The 21,052-nt window shown below is 32.7% G+C and overlaps 1 protein-coding gene across 1 annotated transcript; it reads right to left on the bottom strand.

Annotated features, from left to right (window-relative positions):
* Positions 1–7,331: 7,331 nt before the first annotated feature.
* Positions 7,332–11,134, bottom strand: LOC148274876 (allantoicase-like). The gene is made up of 8 exons (XM_088236490.1): positions 10,964–11,134; positions 10,675–10,873; positions 10,180–10,260; positions 9,724–9,884; positions 9,433–9,604; positions 9,182–9,328; positions 8,462–8,649; positions 7,332–7,599 (listed from the first exon to the last, which is right to left on the bottom strand). The coding sequence occupies exons 1-8, from the start codon at positions 11,045–11,047 to the stop codon at positions 7,471–7,473; spliced, it is 1,161 nt and encodes a 386-aa protein (XP_088092616.1). The 5' UTR covers positions 11,048–11,134; the 3' UTR covers positions 7,332–7,470.
* Between the last annotated feature and the right edge of the window lie 9,918 nt (positions 11,135–21,052).

Here is a 21,052-nt window from a genome sequence, read left to right as displayed (position 1 = left end):
AGAACGGCTAAAAGGATCTACGATGGAAATGTTGATGGATGCAGAAAACGAGGAAGACCGAGAAAGACAAGGCACGATCAAGTCCATTAAATACTTGAAGATGGACATGTCAAAAGTAGGAATAATCGGCGTGCGTGCATGAGAAGATGTATAAATGTAGAGGAAGCGAGGTCTGTATGCCAAGATAGAGTGTTATGGCGTTCTATCCTCTCTGCCTACCCCTACGGGGAAACGGCGTGATGGTTTGTTTGTTTTGTTTGTTTGTTTCTATAAACTTACTGTACAGTGTAGAAAGAAATAGGAGTATTAAATAATATGCCAAATAAGAGTGAGTACTAAATTAAATAATACAAAAAAACATAAGAATAAAAAGACTTAAAAAAGGAAATAAAAGTATAAGTATGGAAGGAAAGCAAAATTGTTCAATAGGTGCGAAGGTTTTCACGGTCACTGTTATCAATATGTTTCTTTTTTAGGTGATACCGTGTGCGTTGGATTTGTTCCGACGTTTCGACTACCATTGCAGGAGCCATATTCAGGGTAAAAAAGTTTCTAAACGTAAAAAAAAAGACTTGTAAATTTTTGCTAATTGCCAATCTCGAACTTGACAAAAAATTGACAACCTCGTCCCTATCGATGTGCAGCAACCAATTTCAAACATTACAAGTCATTCTTGCCATACTTTAATGTAAAACAATAAAATTGTATGTCTTCATATTACAATAACATTATAATTCATTTAAATACTTTTTACTACTGCCGTTCTACTTTATCATAAAATTGGAATTATTACATTTTAGTTCATCATACAACAATAGTATTGGTATTCATTAGTTGTACATCACATGAGATTGAATTGTAAAAAATACCAATCACATTTCGTTAGTGTTTTTGTAAAAGGAAAATTAATATTTCAACAACAAAAAAAACTCTCAAGGAAAGAATTATGCAATTCTAGGCATTTAGAAGATATAACCGTCGTTGCCTGGTGTATATCGTCATAATCGCGGAACAACGACGCAAGTGATTCTTTTCAATTTTACCAGAGAGGGATTTTGAATTATTTTTGACACATTATCTCACAACCGATAAGTGTAAAAGTATATATTTTGAAACTTGGGTTCGGTATACACAGTAAAACCTCTGTTTTACGTTTTTCAAGGGAGCAGCGAAAAAAATGGTTAAACTGAAGAAATTTATAATGTGAGGAAATGAAACACTGCAGAAAAATTGTAAAAAAAATTTGCAGCTTTAGAAAAATATTTTGTATTTTTTCAATCAATACACAATGTGTTTTTTTATAAAAACAAGTTAAAATAATTTTATGTTGGTAATTGACCTTAAAAACACTAAAATAAAAATTTGAATTTGCAAAAAATGCATACAATGATTTTTTCCCTAAATATTGGGAAATTTTGTTTATATATTAAAACTTTTTTTAGTATGGCATTACAGAATTTAAACTGTCAATTACATCGCTGCAAAACTGTTTCACACTTTTATGATAACTGTTTAAAAAATCTTCGTTACAAATTATGTTTATAACTTCAAATGATATTTCTATTGCAATTTTTTTTAACTTTCTGCATCGTAATTTATTGATGTGATGACTTTATTCTTCCTAATCATGCGTCAACCGCATGTCACAATTTAGAAAAATGTCAAAATTAGACACTTAAACAAAATGCCAAAATGGTCAATTACACTGAACCTACACTGAATTCAGTTTGAGATAGAAATTTACACATTTTTCTATATATCTTTAATTTATTCACTATTTTGGGAAAGCGCGGCGGCGCGCGGCTCGGTGTCTTTTGACAGATCGAATGAGCTTAGAAAATTTTTCAACCTAAAACCGGGATTATGAAAAACGTAAGAAACGTTAATTGGAGGAATATTTGGAAAATTGGAAAAATATTTACAAAATAGTCTTAAATTAAAGTCCTGCTGAGTTGCATACATACAACTCGTCAGCAGGTTCTTATAAATTGCATCGATTATTTACACTTAACCTACATTAACAATAATTTTACTTGAAAAACATTACATATTACATTATCAAAAATTAAAAACTTAACTTAAATTAACCATAATTTGAGCAAACGTCTCACTCCTGTATTTAACTAAGTATTTTTAATATTGTTTGGTAACATGTTAAATATTTTAAGTATACTGTTATTGCAATATCTAGGAACAGCTAGCCCTTCCATACTAGTAAACCTGGTGTTGTAATCATGTACCAATTTGTGTTAACACTCGAAGTGCGACGCATGCTGACAAATATTTGTACCAAAGTAGAGCCCTAACAGATAATTTATTTACAGATTTATAGATCAATGATATTGAAATATTATGTCTCTGGCGGTATACATCTTTATGTAGTAGCAATTTGATCAGAGAATTTTGCAAAGGATACAGAGGGAACAGAGGTGAACAGAGGCTTTGAATTATCTATCCTTACCTCTGTTCTGTATAAATACATTTAACTCTTTAATAAAGATACCAGTATCGAAGATGTCGCGAAAGCGATGAAACCGGTCACTGGATATTCCAAATTTGTGGAATAAAGTTACACTTGTGTTTTATTTATATAATAAAAAACAAATTTCCAAGATCAAATATAACAGAACGTCAATAACACATTTCTTGCACACCTGTTGTTGGTCTACAATAACAATGGTCATTTTGTGTAATGTTATCAAATTGAGTAAAATAAATTCAACATACCTGAACTCGCTCCAGTCACAATAACAGTTTTTCCATCCAGTTTCTCTTTTCCTTTAAATATTCCCATTGTAAGCCAACTGTATACTTTTAATACAATAAGACAGACTAAAATAAAAAGTAAAATTGATAAACAAATCCACAGCCACAACATTTTTACTGTAATTTAATTTTGAAATATTCCAAAAATATTAATAAATAAATTTGTCCAAATGACTCGTACACCACAAACTATCACAATCATTAGAAACATGAAGATTATCTGAAATCAAAAATGTTCAATAAGATAATTAGTTTGATTTCCAACGCATTGATATTTTTATCTACAAATTAAAATTATCACATGATAAAATATAGATAATAAAAAATATTATAATTAAATTGCAGAAAACTGCAGAAATCTCAGAAAAATAAATTTTTGGACAATATAAATCATCTATTTCTTTTTATTTCACGTTTTACATAACACTTTAAAAAAAAAAAAAAAGCCTCGCTGGGCACAACCCGTGTCGAGGCATTCATTTTCATGATTTAATATAAACTTATGTATGGTGTCTAAAAAAAATATACATAAAATAATACATATTCATACTTAAATCCACACAGGTAAATATTATTATGATAAATAAATACATAAATAATAATAAGAAAACAAAAAAAATAATAAGAAAAAAAACAAAATAATATTATAAGTACAGCTCACATATTTCACTTCTATGCGGACATTAGGTCAAGTAATAAGCTACTGTCGTAGGCACCTTTACATCAGTAAGTTCCTGGTGGCCCAACATCCGCACAAATGCCAAATATATATGACACATATATATGTTAGAAATCTGTGTCATGCGTTCATCATTCCCCTTTTCGCACCCAGTGATGCATAGGGCACTACATTGGTAAACCAAATGCAGTGTATTTCAATCATCTGTCATATGAAGGTTACGGTTGCCCTTCCAGGAATATCAGCATATGTACATTTTGTTTTTCTTTTCTTTTTCTTTTCTTATCTTTTCATGGTCATGTCATATTTATCATTTTTAATAATTAAAAAAGGAATGGCCCACACTCAGACGCTGAAGTCTTTGTGAGCATTTTTTTCAATTTTATGTTATAGTTTAATTTTAAGATTTATTTTTCTAAAGTGTGTTTCATATGTAAATATACATATGTATGGAAAAATAAACAAATAAAAAAAATTGCAGTTCAAAAACCTTTAAAATAGATATTTCACCTTTACCCTGTCTGGAATCGAACTCAAAGCCTTAAGAATGGTTGGTGAACGCGCCAACCACTTGACAACGAGGCGGATTTATCTCCACTCAATTTCAATATTCAGGATTTTTACTTGAAAGCAGCTATTGAGTGGAAAACACTTGTTCATCAATACGGCTCTATTTCACATACAGAATTGTATTCTTCAACCGCCTGGACACAAAAAAGTTATGCACGTCATGCAGAGTATCATCAGTACTACTAAAAATATATTTCTTAAAGATTAGTCCAAGTTAGGCAAAGTTTTTTTTATTTTTTTTTAAGTTTAGAGGTAGAAGTTCTTTTTGGAAGTAATTTATAAAACAAGGGGATACGACTGGAATAGCCGTACACATATGCGTCACGAGAGCCTCAACATGCTTGCCTACTTTACAAGGCATCAGGTTCATGCAGTAATTGACGTCCACGGCTGACAGTCAGTGTTGCCAACTAGTCTTGAGCAAATGTCGCTAAACGGAGGTTCAAAAGTCGCTAGAAGTCGCTAGATCTTAAGTCGTTAGACGGAGGGGGGGTGTTAGAGAAGGGGGAGGAGAGTTGCTGATGGGAGGAGGGGCAAGGATTTTTGGCGGCATTTTACACGATTACTTTCAAGTATAATGAATACTTTTAGGTAATTAAAAAAAAAAAAAATTCGTTAATTTAATAGAAATTAAACAGATAAAAGTGAGTTATGTCATAAGTAAAAGAAATTGGATAAAAAATTGTATATTCTAGGTGCTACTGATAAAAATATAGTAAGTATTAAATGATTCTTACCTTGATATTAATGGATAAAATATTTAATTCTAATGAAATACTTTGAATTTAAAAAAACAGACACCATATATTATATTCTCCAAAAAAACCTAAAAATACGGAACACTTTTTCTATGCAAAATAGAGAAAGAGCATCTCTATAGCCATGTGCATTATAACAAAAAGGTATAAATACATAGTATATTTTTATACCAGTGTAAAATACAACAAAATAATTTTTCTTTTTATTAAAAGTAAATAATGTCACTTAATATCAAAAAACAAAAATTACTTTATTCTTAGTGCCCCCTTTTTTGGGAGTAAAATTTCTTCATCACAAGTGATTCCATTTTTACTATAAATTTTGACAGCTCGCTTAAATGTGGCTAAAAAAGTTGCTAGAATTTGTCGCTAAAAAAATAAAAAAGTCGTTTTTAATGTCAAAATGTCGCTTAATCTAGCGACAAAGTCGCTAAATTGGCAACACTGCTGACAGTTCTTCCTTCTTCCACATTTAACCTCTAAACAATGGAATGAGGACCACATGAGGACCTGACTTGGGAAAACACACAACAGTTGGCTGCAGACAGAGGTAAATGGTAGGCTTGGGTAGATTTTGTGGACACCCGTGGACATGGATTTAGTTATTTTATTTTTAACAAACGGCACATTTTTTCGGTGATTTTGTAAGGCATGTACACAATCTGTACTCCCAAAGCAGACTTTTATGTCATTATTCAAATCAAACAACCAAATGAAAATAATATTTATGAATTTCAGAAAACTTTTAGTTTTGACTGTGTAAAACGAAACATCTCACAAAATTGTAAATACTATACGTCATTTTAAAGGAAACAAAAACTTTTCTGCTCTACAAAATATTGTGTTTGCTTTTATGTTACATATATTATTTTATTTGATTACAAGCCTTCGAAATGTAATGTCAAGTAAACGAAAGTTAAAGGGGTACTCGCAAAGTTTTGCTTTTGACCTAAAAAGCTCAGCCGAAATCAAGTGAGGCTTATCACTAGAGCCCGCCCAGGGCACTGCAGATTAAACAAACACCTTGCTAGAATGAACCTTTCCGAAACTTCTAGATGTAGGTTCTGCAGTGCAGATGAGGAAACACCTACACATATTCTATGTGAATGTGATGCTTTACATCATAAAAGGAGCCTCATCCTCAGAAGACTGCTGGTTAAACCTGAGGATGTTAAAGAGCTTGCCCCCTACTTGATTGCCCGACATTTTACGGATCTGGGCTTGGAGGGGGAGATTTAGCAAAATGTATACTCTCGCCTTCCACACAGTAGCCAGGCTCTTTATAGACGGGAGCTTGGAGGGCGAGAACTATTCTCGGGGACCCGTCACAACAGATCCTCACAGGCCGCAGTGACGCCAGGAGCTTGCATAGCACTTACCCCCACAACTAAGAATGAGAATAAGAATATTTTACAATATTAAAATCTATTATTATTTAAAAGATATAGAATCATATTCATAAGTTGACGAACTGAATAAAGGGCAACTCTTTGAGCATTTTCAACACTTTCTTCTGTTTGCGAGTTGAGGGAATAAAGATGAATACATTATTGACTAATTTTTCATGTCCTCTTGTTCTCTTCACCCAACACCCAATAACGGAAGTAGCAATGTATTACTGATTTTAAAGTATACAATATTTTTATGTCGGTGTCTATTTGTTTAATATGTGTTATTTGGGTCCACGTGTAGTAAATACTAAATAGTTAGCATGATAAAAATAAAATAGGAATTAATTCATTAGTTATGTAAACCTTGATGGAGAAACTTGTTTGCTTTGAAGCCGAAAGAAAATAATAATAATAATTAAAAAATAGTGGTTAAAAACAAAGTTGTTTTGTTTATTTTATTTAAGTTTATTATAGTGTTTAGACAGACAGATATTCTTAAAATTAAATTATAAAACAATTCAGGTAGCATGTTAAATCAGTTTAACTGAATAGATTTAAAATAAATACATCTGACTAGCAGATGTATAATATATATTTATATATATATACATAAAGACAGTGAATTGTAACACAAACAATCGATGTTTGGTCGTCAAAATAAAATTTTACTTAATTTCTAACACAATAAGTTTTAATTTGCAGTCTTTGGTCAAAAGTTTTAAGAACGAGAATGACAGTTTGGTTTGGGGATACAAATCCCACCCATTATTGTCTATGGAGTATTATTTTAATTCGCCATACTGATCCAACAACATTTATAAAATATTTTTTATGATAAATGACACAATAGATCCAGCTATTCAAGTCAAATAAAATTAAGCTTATAGCGATAATACGACAATATCACTAAAAATATAACAGAAACGTTGATGATTGAATTGATGATGATGAACAAAAGCATTGCTTCTAATTTAAAATATCAATTTCAATGGAATCATTAACAATCAAACTGATGAAACCGTCATGAAATTCTCTTCAAAATATTAATAAATTGATGGTTAAAAATACTCAGACTTAGTTTTGTAATACTATCAGTGACAAAAACTCCAAAGATTTTAAATGCCGCAATCAATAACTAAGTATTTAAATTAATTGGAATTTTCCATATTTTCTTTGGTATAGGTTTGATCCACGAGGTTCTCATTATGTGCAAATCTAGCAAAGCAAGAAATTCAAAATTATGTGTTCTTGCTTTGGTGAACTAGTCTGCCAAAGCTTGGGGCAAAGCGACGACTCGGGAAGATGTTCAACTGATGACCACAGGGGAGAACAGACGAACTCTCGAGATTCCACCGTCTGGAGCCATCGTTACTCTGACATGCGTCATCTTCGTGTCACCAATACAGTCAAACCAGTGCTCGCTATCAGCAGACAACTACAACAATAAAAAACATTCTTATTATTGATAACCCTACATATTTTAATAGATAAATGTACTAATAATTTGACATCAGAATGAAGAAGCCGCATCTTCGGTTGACCATTAGTCAAACCTGAGGATAAGAGAGCACTCGACCTTTATCTAATAGCCATTACTTTAAGGACTTGGGCTTGAAGGGGGTTTAGCAATGGGCATGAAGGCACTCGCCCTTCATGCTCTCCTAGCTCTTCAAAGACTTGGGTTTGGAGGGCGATAATTAATTTACGGGGACCCGTCGCAACAGATCCACACAGATCGTAGTGACGTTTGGAACTTGTTTGACTAATGGGTCAATACCCTCATGTATAAGGATATAATAAAATATAATATTCTTATTACTACATTATGTAAAGTGATTAAATCATTGGTATTTGTGGCCAAATGAAACTGAATTACTATCCCGGATTATCTAACATGAAATTTCTTTCAGTGATCAAACATTTCAATAATTTAACACAGAAAATCCAACGAGACTTGATTTCACTAAACAAAAAGATTGGTTTTTATAAGAATTTGATTACTTGGTTTTATTAGACAATCTATGTAGTAAACTCATACTGAATGTTGCTTTACTATGTTTGGATAAAACAATTCAAATCATCCTACTTTTATATATATTTGAAAATAAATTATATATCAAATTTGTATCGACAAATTTAGAAATTTTGCACAAAGAAGTCGGTCAGATAAGTTAAAAGAATGATTTGCTTGAAACTTAAGGTCTTCTTATTACTCGCTTATGTTTTGCTCCACTTGTGATTTTTGTCTTAAGACAGTACTGGATAAGAACATTTGATGTGTGTAAATTAATTATTACCTTGGAAGTAGGAAGAAGAGTAGTCCACTTTGCTTCTTCATCTCTGTCCTTGTTCCAATCTATTGCGTTAAGCGAGGTGCCTTCAATCTTCACACTGTCGGGGAAGTTTCCCTTGAAATGACAAGTGTCCACATTAATTCTGGTGATGACTCCGTGCTGCCCCAATTTAAATACTGCCCATTCGCTTCCTGTAAAACAAGAAATATTGATAAAATTATTTGAAGTGTCCATTTTCAGGTAGTTTTAGCTAGTACTAAACCGGAATTTGTTTTATGTCATTTGGAAGTTAAACAGTGATCATTATTGTAAATTGTTTAATACAAAAATGAGGCAAATTGATTGACCTCTTTAAATAAAATACATATGAATGATTCAAGTTAATGTACAGGTAAACAAGCATTACTGACTCAGACAATATTATTTGTATTTCAGCAGGGCCTGGAAGAATAATTATAGTAGTAAATTATAGCACAGAACAACCTATGTACACTTTGTCTTAGCCACTAATCCACGGGGGTTGTGTGTTATAATATTGATATCTAATTAAGTTCAAAAGGAAGCGGTTTTAGTGATGTTCCCATTTTTATTGACAGATAAGAGTACTGGATTTAATACTAGAGATCAGTCAATCCACCTTTTTTTAGCTATTCAAAAGCTTTTTTTCTAAGGATTTTTATTTTAAGTTTGTAAATAATAGTTTTGATTTATTGGCAAACCTACCTGGTACTTTCAGAGTTCCATCATCGTTAGTATGAATAATTTCTGGTCGGTCCAATCTTCTAGCAGTTTCCCAACCATCACCCATATTGATTCCACGATCGGGTTTAATCAGATTTCTTGGATGTCCATAGTGGGCATTGGAATAACCTGGAACCAATAAAAAGGTATGTTATGCAAAGAAAACATTTTAAAGAGTTGTATTATTTAATTGATCAGAGTCACGCAAGTTTATTTTCCTTTTTATTCATTACCTTGGCAAACGCCTCCATTTTTCATTTCCAAGAGATCCATCATACATTGGCCATCCAACATGCAAGGAATACCAAACTTTGGCTCAGCTACTCCAAATACCCTCAGTCGGGCAATTCCACCATCGGGGAACATGTTGATGCGAATATGCGTAAAAGCCTCATCAGAAATGACCTAGAAACACAAAATACAATATTTTAAACTGGAGAAAAAACAGTGAATAATTATATTTTTACAAGTTCAAAATGCCAGAACTTTAATGATAAGCTTTTTTTTATACAAGTGCAATTAACCTTTTGGTAGTTGTGTCTTGAATTCTCATAGCCTGGTCTTAGTCCAGTGCAAGGGATGATTTCTTGCCATTTTTCAGAATGGATTCTGTCAATGTCTTGTAATTCTTCAGCTGTTGAAGCTGAACCCATTTCACTTCTTCTTGTAGGAATCAATTCCTCCTCTGTAACAAAAATAACGTAAATAACTTCATTCATGTTTCAAATAGTTAGGATACACCTTTTTAGAAAAGGCATTGTAATATTAATCTTTATATAGAAAAACTGAATACAAACACATAATACAAGAATACTTATGACAAACAACTAATAAATGTAGAAAACTTGGGCAAACAAACTAATTTTTATGAGAATCAAACTCAATTTAGGTCAAAATGTTGATTTTTTTATTGATATTGCAAAGAGTGTATTATAGAGGGATTGATCAATTTCGTAATTATAAAAATTAACAATCCTTACCATTTTCACTTAGGCAAGCAGCTTGGAGAGAATATTTAGGAGAGTAATTTCCCGTGAAAAAAGCAGTGTTCACATCAACACCTGTAAAGAAAAACATGAATTTTAATATTGTTTTTTTTTTTTTTTTTAAATAAATATTTACGTTCTTATGATTTACCCAAATATTTAATTTTTAGGGCCATTTTCAACGAGTTGTAAATAACTCACTATCAGAAAATGGAAATAAAGTTGGAATAGAGTGGGATTCGAACCACGTACCATTGGTCCGTGAATCCGAGACACTAGCCACAGGACCACAACCCGATTTGTCATTTACTGAACCACAAAAGATGACAGAAACTTAGACAAAAATAATTATCACAAGGCAAAGAGATCCACAATAAATAAAAGTGACATCTGTGGGCAAAATGGCTGTGAAAATAGGGGTTATGGAGGTTGACAAAAAATTATTGCATCAATCAATTTTACAACTATAAGAATTTCTGTTATTCTTACCGTGAATGATGCTCTTGGTAGCTAATTTGATGATGCACCAATCATGGCCAGCTATTCGCTTTCTGCGAGTTTCCCATCCGTCCATCCACTTTCCGCAGTCAGTATACTTGTCAGGGATGAAGATGGGGGGAGTATCCAGAAGCATGTTTTCAGCGACGGCAAAATAGTCATCAGTGGCGAACATAACCTTCCCACCAGCCTGAAGAAAAATAACACCAATTTAATAAAAACAATCTAACAAAACTTAAAATTGCTTCATTAAAAACTACTTAAGTTTTGATCTACGTACATGCTTGCTGCAAAGATCATTCAACTCCGTGAATTTGGGCAGCGGCAAAATAGTATCCATCTTATCCTGAATGTTGTTGAACATTTTGATTTGATTTGCTTCACAAAAGTCAAAACTAAACTGTTTTTGTTAATCACAAGTGTCTTTGGTGCTGGACAAATTGTAAATGATAATTTGAAGACGACTCTCGAGTATATATAGCTGATAGGGGAAAATGCCGACATAATCATATCACTACATACCTACATAAGCATGAATAAGTAAACAAAATATTCAGTGGTACATACAGTAGACATGTCTTGTATATACATTTTATCAGCAACTAGATGCCTATAGAATTGTATTTATTTATGAATTAAAGTAGTTTGACGTCAAATCAAAACGAATCTTTTTAAAACATATACAAATATGGTATTTTTTTTATACGAAAATGTATCAAGAGGCCTGACAATCACCTTTTAAAATAGATTTGAAAGGGTAGTTTCTAAACTATACCGATATTTTATAAACCAGGTAACTAAGAGTCCTGTTGGGAAGAATAATATAATACAATATTATAGTACAACAATAATATATTCTAAACAAGATCATTAATATTAAAAGAACAAAGACAAATATTTCATTTATATTAAACAACTAACAATCGTCAAGGAGTTTCCAACTCAAAGTCCTCCCCGTGAAGAAAATATAGTCTAGAACCCCAATGTCAAACATAGATTCTGTTCTTCAGAGCTTAATACGCTCTTCCAAAATATTAAATATCGGTGTGATAAAAAGAGGTGCCTCTGAGGAGAAGCCGTGCAGTTTTGGATATAACATAATTGTGGAAAATTCTGTGAAAACCTCGTACATACATTTTGCTGAGACCATGCAAGTTAATGCTCCTTTGAATATTATTTAGTTCAAAACTGCAGAAGAAAGATCAGGTTGTGAAATAGAACCGGATCTCAGCACAAGTTTTTTAGACTCTTGGTGCGTTCGCCTACCATTATTGGGGTCCCAAGTTCAATTCCTAACTGAGTGGACGTGAAATATTGGATCTTAATGGTGGTTCTACACAGCAATACGTAATTGTTCCTGGACTGGGACCTGAAGTGTAAGACTCATCACCTTACTTTCCATGTTACTTAAACGATTTAGAGCTGCCGTTGGGGCACCAATGCAGGGCTTTATGTACCACTGGGTGCGGATAGGAAAATCTTAATGATGATATTGTTCTGATTTGGTGTTCGTCTATGGGTAGCTTCTAGTGCGTTAGATGCATATTTTGGTTTATATGTGGAGCTATTCACAGAGGCTATATAAGACTGTGAAATAGACTCTCTTTCTTTGTATTTTTCCTGCCTCCCTAGCCTAGCTCCCGAAACAACAGTAGAGTTCATCGAGTTCTTACAGAACCAGAGGCCTTCTAATTGAAATTCTAATCTTCCGATAACAAATTTATTTAAAGAAGCTACAACTTTTATTACAGTCTACAGCTGCTGTTCTTATTCTTAGTGGTGGAAGTCAATGCTATGCAAGCTCCTGACGTCACTGCAACCTGTGAAGATCTATTGTGACGGGTCCCCGTGAATAGTTCTCCCCCTTCAAGCCCAGGTCCGTAAAGTATTGCGCCAGTTAGGGGGAAAGCTCTTTAACATCCTCAGGTTTAACCAGTGGTCCTCCGAGGATGAGTCTCCTTTTATGATGTGAAGCATCACATTCACATATAATATGTACAGGTGTTTCCTCATCTGCGCTGCAGAACCTTATATCTAGAAGTTTCGGAAAGGTTCATTCTAGCAAGGTGTTTGTTCAATCTGCAGTCCCCTGAAAGGGCTTTAGTGATAACTCTAGCAGTTTAAAACATTTCTAGAAACTTAATTTCACAACTTGAAAAGCACAAAAGCATATTTATTATTTGATACTTGGGTTAGTTGTATATAATAATTACAATATTTGAGTTTGCCCAAATGTTTGTAAACAAAAGACTGGATTTCACCCCCTCGGGAGTCGTTAAGATTCACAAATTACAACAGGAATGGTATGATGGATAAGCCCTGTAAATGCCTAGACTTCGATATTTTCTTCTTTGAGGTATTCTCCATCCCTGTTGTGTATAAATATGTTTATATATTTTTTTCAAACCTGGAATATAAAGCCGTTATATAACCTTTTCAAGATCAAATAAAAAAGACAGTCAATGTTGCATTTTCGCACATCGTTCTATGATTACAATGAAAAGTTTGCATTTGTATATTTTATATAACTATATACATAGGCTAGGTCATACTATTTGACCACATGAAATTCTTGTAAAAAAACAGGTTGTAGGTATTAGATGAAAAAGTTACAACAACATCCTTGTCTGCAGTGACTTTGAAATGACCGTTTTAATTCTTCGACAGTAAAATACTTTATTTTTGTCTATTGACGGAGATGTTAAAATATTGACATGTGATTCTGCTACCATTTTGTAATAATACATGCGTGGAAAAAACCTAACTTAATTTTGGAAATAAAAATAGAGATGAATTATATTTATCATTTGTAGATTTAGCGACCCGATAACTCGTGTTGCTATGAAACCGGTTAAAACTAAATACAGACTTTCCTTTATCAGTTTGTTTGGTTTACCAGTGGTACACAGTTCAGGGTAATTCACATGGACATTTCGTGTTCCGTAATGCGCTTTAATCAAATCGATTAGGTCATAAAAATGTTATCATCTAGACTATGTATTAGAATATTGTCTGCCTCGTGGCGTACAGGTTAGCACATTGAGCTACCTTGCATAAGGTACGGCGTTCCATTTCTTCAAGACTTTGGATAGATCATGTAAATTAATTGGAGTTTCAGCAGTTCGATTCTGAAAGCTCTCTAAGCGTTACTAGCCTGTAATTTAGATATTAATTACGTGCTAGTAATGCATTCTCCACACTTTAGAGAGCGTTCAGAATCGCACTGCAGGTAGCTTTTTCTGAGAAAAATTTCAACGACTGTTACCTAGGTATCTAAAATTTTAAAAAAAGTGTTGTTTTTTCGTATTTTAAGCAATCAGATTTAAAATATTGTCGCTTTGGCCTACGAATACTCCATTCTTCCGATTTAAAATCTTTATTTATTTGCTAGTGTGTTGACTACACATCACTGCAACGCGCGGATGATTTTGGCACAGTAAAGGAAGGGTTAAGATCCAATACCGAGTAAAACTAAACTGCCTTATCAATTTCCTTAGGCTTTCTATCAAATTCATTGTTTTTAGGCGACAGATATTTAAAATTTAGTTTTCTAACTCTGGAACGTCTTAAAACTCTGGTTTATTTTGGTTTTTCTCGTTATCTGAAACAATGCACGATTACATTTTTTAGCTCTTTAAAATACGGCCTATCAGAGCTGTGACACTTTGGCATGACAGTGCATTCCCCTAAGATTATAAAAAGCAAAAATAAAACATTTATTACGCCTCTATAATTTCACGACATTCAGAAAAACATTACCTATTTTCATAATTTAAAAAAATATTACGCTAAGTCACTGGTTTTAAGAATTTTAACTTATGGTAATACAACAATATTTTGTGTTTGTCCAACTTTTTGTAGACAAGGACTGGGTTCCACTCCCTGGGGAGCTGTTAACATTAACATATTACAACAGAGATGAAGAACATTTTGGAGAAGGTAATATAGAAGTCTAGGCATCTACAGGGCTTATGTCCTGTCATTGACTGGTTTAAGTGGCCACTTTAACCACTGTGTAACATTCACCATTCTGCCCATATTTGAACATCTACATTCCTTTAATTCGTTCATATGTTGATGTTTGTGAAGTTAAAGAGCTGAAACCTTTATTTATGCAGGTGAGATTCATCTAATTGAATTATTTCACCTACACACTAGGCAACGCCTGAAAATTTTTTTTTTTTTCAATGTCTATACTTCTTCATGAACCAGGTGGATTTATCACCAATAGTTTGAGTTTGTCCAAATTTTTGTAGACAAGGACTGGGTTAAACTCCCTGGGGAGCTGTAAACATTAACATATTACAACGGAGATGAAGAACATTTTAGAGAACGTAATATAGAAGTCTAGGCATCCACAGGGCTTATGACCTGTCATTGGACATCAACAGATGAACGAATTGAAGGAATATAGATGTTGAAATATGGGCAGAATGTTGATAGTTACAGGGTGTGTAAACTGGCCACTTAAACCTGCCAATGACAGGTCATAAGCCCTGTAGATACCTAGACTTCTATATTACCTTCTCTAAAATGTTCTTCATCTCTGTTGTAATATGTTATGGAAATACTCAATAATACAAAAATAGTGATTCTAAAGATGAATTTTGAAATCAATCACAAAATAAATCATTTATAATTTGCTGTTCTCGGCATACCGCTACCGATTTCTACACTTCTTAATAGGGTGTTTATATTGACGGTGAAAGGCAAAATTTACTAAGCGACATGTAGCAACTTTACAGAAGACCCAAGGAAGGTTTTTTTTGTTTAATTAATAAAACAAATCTCATTAATACCCATTATTTTTATTTTTTATTCTTAGTGGTGGAGGTCAGTGCTATGCAAGCTCCTGACGTCACTGCGACCTATGAAGATCTATTGTGACGGGGCCCTGTGAATAGTTCTCGCCCTCCGAGCCCAGGGTAAGTATTCCGATGGGGAGTTAAAATTTATCTTCAATTTTATCTCCAAAATAAAATTAAGCTTTCTCTATGAAAAACAGAATATTCTTATAATGTTTTTTCTCAACATGTTCAATTACCGGTTACCGACGAAGATACCTTGAATTTTCATACAAATATACACACTTTCGTAGATACATATCGATACTAGTTTATACCGTCTCAGTATATACTGATGAAGATTGCCGTTCATAACCGCGGCCCAGGTCTATAAAGAGCCTAGATACTGTGCGGAAGGTGAGAGTTTACATTTTGATAAATCTCCCCCTCCAAGCCTAGATCCGTAAAGTATCGGGCTATTAGGTAGGAGGCGAGCTCTTAAACATCCTCAGGTTTAACCGCTGTTCCCCAGTGATAGAGCTCCTTTTATGATGTAAAGCATCACATTCGCATATAATGCGCATAGGTGTTTCCTCATCTGCACTGCAGAACCTACATCTAGAAGCTTCGGAAAGGTTCATTTTAGCAAGGTGTTTGTATAATATACAGTGCCCTGTAAGGGCTATAGTCATAACCCTTTCTTGATTTCAGTGGAGCTTTATTATTTACTTATTATCCTAATATAATTATTGGCGTGATTCCTACGTTATTGAAATAAAAATATAAATAACGACATTTTTATTAATTAAAAAAAACATTGGCTTTTCTGTAAAGTTGGCAACATGTCGCTAAGTGAATTTTGCCTTTCCATCGTCGATATGTATATTTTATGCATCCAGGCAGATGAAGAATACATTTCAGTAAATGAAATAGAACCAAAACCCTGAATGAGTGTTTTCAACTCGATGGTATCTCTCAGGTGAAAATCCTGAACATGGAATTGAGTGGAAAAGTCTGCCTTGATGTTAAATGGTGGGCGCATACCATTCACTTACCATTCTTAAGAACCTGAGATTGGTTCCTGGTAGGGTGGATCAAAATATTGATTCGTAAGATTATTTAAATTGCAATGTTCAACGGTTTCTTTTAAAAAAGCGGGGTATATAATTTATATAAGATAAGCCAGATACAGTAAAGAAAGTATAAATGTGAACCTCAGTATATTTTCGATTCTTCCATTTGTTGATTTAGTGATTTTGGAGCTTCTCGCTACTATCTGTGGCCCTTTTATAGGTCCTGTCGGATGTACAGATCAGGGCCCCGATTACAATGGGATGTTAACATTTGTCTTCAATTTTATCTACAAAGTAAAATTAAGTTTTCTGTATGAAAAGCAGAATTAACTTACAATTTTATGTTACCGACGAAGATACTTTAAATTCATGCCCAATACTCGTATATTCATTTTCGTACACAAATATCGGTTTTTCTTTATAGACAGTCGAAGATAACTCTAAACTTTCCATTGTAAGCGGGGCCCTGGTGGCTTCCAAAAAGAATTTCAAGGGTTTTAAAAAGTTTTGTAATAATTTCGGCCAATGTGGAAAGTTAGTGGTTTTTTTAAATTGACTATCAGACAAAGCCAATTTGAAAAAAATATTGTACTTATCAGTGCTACGATTTTTTAAAGATTTGTAATTTTGAAATTACTCCACGTGTGAAGTCTTCACAAGTTGACAAGTGACAACTCTTCGGTAAGTTAAGCTGAAAGGTGAATTGGCTTACCGTTAACCGGAAATCTATCACAACACTCTATTATTGGTTGATTTGGGAGAACTAGTGACGTCGTTTAAAGTAGTTCGTTTTTTGACTGAATGATTTGGTGTTTATTTTGTAGAACTCCATATTTAAACTTATAATATTAGAAATCAAACACTGATTTGAGTCTACTGAACACTTTATTTTATTTTTACAAATATAGAAACTTCGTGACAATTGTTTCGCCTTGTCAATAAATACTTTGCTATATTTTTTCCGAGATTCAAATATAAATACCTAAATTCCCCATAACCTATTGGTTTTCCCTAAATTATGATTAATGTACATGCTAAAGTTCATAAGATTATTTTTATTTTCTACTTAAGTACCTTAAATTATATAACTATATAAGGACATTCAATCCATCTAATCTTCACATTCGTTTGAAAATGCCCTAACAAGGCGAAATAATTGTCACGAAATTTTCGTTTTTATATTTGTAAAAATAAAATAAGTGTTCAGTAGACTCAAATCAGTGTTTGATTTCTAATATTATAAGTTTAGTTGTTTTTATTGAAATACAGATATTTTTTTTGCATTTTCAAGAAACTCCGTAGTACAATTTAACGCTTTAATTTTTACCGTGCGTAAGAAATCATTTTCTATATACTATTTCCCTTAGCACTGAACTTCCTCATTGATTATGTCTAAACAATTTAATCTCAATCTAAGAATTCAGTGCCTTTGAGTACAAAGATGTCCAGTAGAATCGAAACATAATAATTTTGTGCAATATTTTTGCACTGAATTGAAAAATAATATTGTAGGGACAAAATTTACTCCTATGAGTAACATTACTGTAATTTAATTTATATCTTTGTATCAATTGTAGCAGTTAAATTGTTGATATTTGCATTTCTAAGATCTCTATGCAAATAAATAAACTTTCCTTGAATAATAATTATTATATTGACTGAATATAAATAGCACCTCATTTATAAATTTGATTAGTTGACCTATTTACTAAATAGATGAGTTGATTAGTACACAGTTTTGCCAATGTGTGAGATTGCCATAGGATGTAATACCAATAATGAAAGCTTTCAATTTCATTAATTTATGATTTAATGTAGACAAGACAAATGTAAATAGACTCTTATCATAATTCCAGTAAAAACGAGAAATATATCTGCATTATGCTCGCTTGTAGTGAACTGGTATTTTTAGTCAAATAAAAATAAACATTATGCAGGCATGACTATGTAGACACAAAGAATTTCACTCTAATATCGTAGAACAACGAAGGATGTGCGAACAATGTGACATTGACATTATTTTATTTTTGATGTTGAAAAGGTTGTATAAAGGCTTTATATTCCAGATTGAAAATATATATATATAAATACTGGGTGGCTGGAGAAGTGACATCTAAAGGTAAAATGTATGTGCCTCATACTGAGGGGTATCCAATCACCCTCATGTATGTTCCACGGTTTTGCGTAGTTTCCGAGTTATGATTTTTAAAATTAGTTTTTGAAAATTTTCTGCCAGATCAGTTTTTAATTTCTGAAAGGTTTTTTCATGATTTTTTTTGTAACTAGTTTTTTATAAATTGTCCTTTTGTAATAACACGAAAAAAGTCGTACTTTACTACAGCTATTATTCGCTGAAATCAGCTTTCAAAGATACTGAGGCGGCAAATATAAATTACTATAATTTACTTATTTTTTTATAATTGTGAAAGCTTAGAGTTTAGCGCAGTTTTTAAAGTTACTAAAAAATCACCTTTTTAGATTTTTAGTTGAAAGTTCAAGTCTTACTAGCTCGAACTTAAATTCTGCATTTTGGGTCAAAACTTTTGTAGCTTTCATTAATGTTACGAAACTGATTATTTTATGTACACTAAAAAAATGAGTTTGATGATTGATTGAATGAGAGATCGTCTAAAACAAAATCTAAAAACCGATCTGGTCAAAAGTTTTCATACGGTTTAACGTTTTTTCATATTCAAAATTTGTTTTATATGATTATTTTACGTATAACTTATTGAATAATTCATTACTAATTTATCAGTAATCCGACATAATATCGTTTCATTATGATTACGATAAACAGTTACACTTGACATCGATCACTTCAACAAAATTTACTGGTTTGAATCGATTGTTTTCTTATAAGCTTTGCACGTTGTGCTGAAAACTATTATAATTTATAATCCATCAATCCTGCAAATCCCGAAATGGCGATGTTGGAAATGGAGTTTGAATTAAAATGAGCGCAGACGTCTTTCTAAATGTTAATTCGCCCTGGTCCTGGCCTTATTAATAGGTAATTAAACAACTTCCTTAATAGAACTCATGATTTTGTCTCTCCATGGCGTATTACTGAGCCAATAAAATGATGGGCATTGTTTTTTTCGTTTTCGGCATGAGTTTTTAAAGATAACTTTGTTGTATTAATAGAATATTACAGAGTATTAATAATGATAGACTTGCATTCTACAAATATTTAAATTCGTTAGTTGAAAACATCTCTCTTGCATACTAAGTAATACAGCATTTTTGTTTAATCTAATGATAAAAATCGATCACAAAATCAATTTTCACATTTCAATCATGTTAGTATATTTATGTGATACGTGTATCCGAATCTGCATGCGAAAAACTGCTCCCAAAAAAAAACTTTGGGAATTTAAGATATCAATCCTGCGGATCCGCGGGATTGATGTCCTCGATCCCGCAGGCTTGCAGGATTGAGATATTGATGCGGGATTGGATTCCCTAGTGATAATACACGATAACATAAATTTCCAAGGAAATAGGTACCTACCTAATTATGTATAGCAATCTGATTTGAGAGATCTTTATTCTTTCATTTTTAACATTTTAATTAAGTTTCACCATCAATTTTCTACTGTATGTTTTCAGCACAACGTGCAAAGCTCATAAGGTAACAATCGATTCAAACAAGTGAATTTTGTTGAAGTCTGTGTCAAGTGTATGTATGAAAAGATTATATAGAGTAACTGGCAAATTAATAATGAATTTATTTATTTTTTCATATATTTTCCATTATAAACTGTGATTAATTATACAAATAATGTGACCTCACTGGGATTACCCGTGCCGAGGACACTGAACAATATGCTTTTTAAAAAATATTATTACATTTGAGAATAAACAAAGAAGACTAACTTAATAAACAGAAATAATTACCACAATGTTCAGACTGTTCGCCCTCCAAGTATTCCAGCTTGGAGGGCGAGAACTATTTGGGGAACCCGTCACAATAAATCTTCACAGGTCGCAGTGACGTCAGAAGCTTGCATAGCACTGACCCTTACCACTAAGAATAATAATAAGAATATTTTACAATATTAATATGTATTATTATTTAAAGATATAGAATCATATTCATAAGTTGATGAACTGAATAAAGGGCAACTCTAGATAAATGCTATGAGAAGAACTGTGTCAAGAAAGATAATATGAACTTCTAATTATTTTTTTTTTAATGTGGAGAAATACCAATCCGTTTGTCAGTTAGTGGGTGATAACAAATTTTGCCATATAAAAATTTGACCTTGTGATAAAACCAGAGAAGGCAACAGGAAATCACTCCGGTCATTTTTTCCCAGGAATCACTACGGCGAGTTCATCAATAAGCAGTCGTCCTGGCTGCGAAATATAAAAGTAGCGCAGGACAGATACATATGCTTTCGCTGTAGTGATCACCAACGTCAGGGGACCCGGCAAGGCACTTGAAGAAGTAGTGATAAAAGTTTGTCGAACAAATTGCAGGTAAAACAAATCATTAAAAAACGTAAA

This window comes from Micrasema longulum, unplaced genomic scaffold, assembly GCF_059751315.1.
Source record: "Micrasema longulum isolate JH-2025_06_02 unplaced genomic scaffold, ASM5975131v1 h1tg001562l, whole genome shotgun sequence".
Lineage (NCBI taxonomy): Eukaryota > Metazoa > Arthropoda > Insecta > Trichoptera > Brachycentridae > Micrasema > Micrasema longulum.
This window is presented reverse-complemented; position numbering and strand designations above follow the sequence as displayed.